We start from the raw sequence: 2500 nt of genomic DNA, 5'->3' as shown, positions 1-2500 counted from the left end.
GAAGAGGAGGAGATGGAGGACGGGAAGATGGCGGCCATCGATACCCACCAGCACGAGCAGGAGAAGGGAAGGGACAGCGATGAGGAAGAGGAGGAGGAAGAGGAGGAGAGTCTGGAGGAGCTGCAGGCTGAAGGTAAGGAGGAATTTTTCGGGCCGACGACGCCATTGGTCCGTTTTTAACGGATGTGTTCTGTTGACGCGTTGCAGGCCGTGTGTGTTTCCCCGTCAACGTCCTGACCTCCGTCTTTATTCCAGCACCGGCTCTGGAAGATGCTGTTGCCGCGGCGACGTCCCAGGCTCCCCCGGACCCCCCCTCCCCGGCCTCCTCCTCCTCCCCCTGCCACTCCCCCCTCCCGCCCCTCTCCCTACCCTCCCCCGCTCCCCCCCAGCCAGAGGAGGAGAACGTCAGCCCCTCCCCCGCCGCCTCCGTCCCCTCCTCCTCCCCCGCCCCCCCGCCTGCCCTCTCTTCCAGCCCCCCCCCTCCCCCCTGCTCCTCCCCGCCTCCTCCCGGCCTGGACCAGAAGGAGTCCCCCCCCAGCTCCCCCGCCCCCTCCTCTCCGGAGGAGGAGGAGGAGGAGGCCCCGCCCCCTAAGACCTCCTCGCTGCACCTGGCCCAGAAGCAGGGGGGCGCGGCCATCGCCGGGGAGAGCGAGGGGGACGAGAGCGAGAGCGGGGCCGAGGGGATCTTCAGGGAGAGGGACGAGTTTGTGGTGCGCGTCGAAGACATCCAATCCCTCAAGGTTAGTGTGTGTGTGTGTATTTGTATATAAACTAGGGCTGTCAAGCGATTAAAATATTTAATCGCGATTAATCACATTAATGCCATAGCTAACTCGCGATTAATCGCAAATCTTTTTTCTATGCTAAATATCCCTTGATTTCTTTGTCCCATTAATTGTTCTCATTTTAATGCTCTTACCAACATGGTGAAGTGCATCGGCTTGTCTTGTGCCAATGTTTTTTTATTGATAACAACATTGGCATATACTGATCAAAACAGGAAGATACAAAAAAAAGCCTATAGTGCAATTAAACGATCATACAAACATACTGCCTTGAACATAGCAGTCAGGCTACTGCTTCTTTGTTTTGAGCCAAAAAAAATAAAATAAAATTTACGCTGTTAAAATTGGATTGCGTTAACGCCGTTAATAACGCGTTTAACTGACAGCCCTAATATAAACGTATATAATTGACACACATAATGTGTGTGTGTATGTATACATAAACATGTGTGTGTGTCCAGCTGGCGTTACAGACGGGTCGTGAACCCCCCCCCATCTGGCGCGTCCAGAAGGCTCTGCTGCAGAAGTTCAGTCCGGAGATCAAAGACGGCCAGAGACAGTTCTGTGCCACCAGCAACGTGAGCTCACGTCCTGTTTACACCTCACTTCCTGTTTCCTCTTCCTGTTACCATGGTTGTCATGGATGATGATGATGATGATGATGATGATGATGATGATGATGATGTGAGTGTCGGTGTCGTGGCCGAGCGTGTTAATAAAGTTTCTCCTGGTTCTCCTCAGTACCTGGGGTACTTTGGCGACGCCAAGCGACGCTACCAGCGTCTGTACGTCAAGTTCCTGGAGAACGTCAGCAAGAAGGACTACGTCCGCGTGTGCTCCCGGAGACCCTTGCGCCGCCACGCCCCCGGGCTCAGGTCAGACCCCCTCAAACGCCACCCAAACCGTCCTTAACCCACCTCAAACTAACCTGACCTCACCTAGACCTACCCTTCACTCACCTCAGACTAACCTGAGCTCATCTGAAACTAACCTGAACTGACCTCGAACCAACCGGACTTCACCTCAAACTAACCCAAACTCACCTCAGACTAACCTCAACAAACGCCTCTCACTCAAATGACTAAAACCGACCTTAAACTAACCTGAACTCGCATCAAACTAACTCAAACTGACCTTAAACTACCCTCAACTCACCTCAAACTACCCTCCACGCACCTCCAATTACCCTCAACTCACCACTAACTACCCTCACCTCAAACTAACCTCAACTCACCTCAAACTGCCCTCAACTCACCACTACCTGCCCTCACCTCAAACGTACCCAAACTCACCTCGACCAACCTCAGCATCCCAACATTCAAACTCTGTTAGTTCCGTCTAACTAATAGAAACTGAATCTGTTCAGTCACTTATGCCGCGTTTCCACTGCAGGGTACGGTTCGGTTCGCCTCAGTCCGGTAGGGAGGGGGCGGTATAGCCCAGCTCAGTTCCGAGGTCGCGTTTCCACTGCCGACAGTACCCTTTGTGGTAGGACGGATGTCGATCGCCGCGGCAGCTACGTAGACATCGTAAACAACGTCTTGCTCCCCAAGAATGCAGAGGAACGTCTCCACCTCCTTGTTCGCCCAAGCAAGCCTTTTACGCGACATGTAAAGAATAATACCTCGAGGCTACTGTTAGTTTGTTTTTATCCCCACGTCGCCCGGAAGTGACAATTCTGTCGACCAATCAACGGAGGGGGTGTGTAGCTCGAA

General features: G+C 53.3%; 1 protein-coding gene across 1 annotated transcript in view; it reads left to right on the top strand.

The window, feature by feature from the left end:
* LOC115530878 (proline-rich protein 12-like) overlaps nt 1-2500 on the top strand; it is a 22178-nt gene that overhangs the window by 11426 nt on the left and 8252 nt on the right. Inside the window, 4 exon segments of the mRNA XM_030339690.1 lie at nt 1-133; nt 256-740; nt 1247-1363; nt 1527-1660. The exon segment at nt 1-133 is cut by the window's left edge and continues 597 nt beyond it. Coding sequence (XP_030195550.1) covers nt 1-133; nt 256-740; nt 1247-1363; nt 1527-1660 — 869 coding nt within the window.

The sequence above is a fragment of the Gadus morhua genome, chromosome 18, assembly GCF_902167405.1.
Source record: "Gadus morhua chromosome 18, gadMor3.0, whole genome shotgun sequence".
Classification (NCBI taxonomy): Eukaryota; Metazoa; Chordata; class Actinopteri; order Gadiformes; family Gadidae; genus Gadus; species Gadus morhua.
Note: the sequence above shows the minus strand (reverse complement) of the source record. Positions and strands in the feature narration are given on the sequence as shown.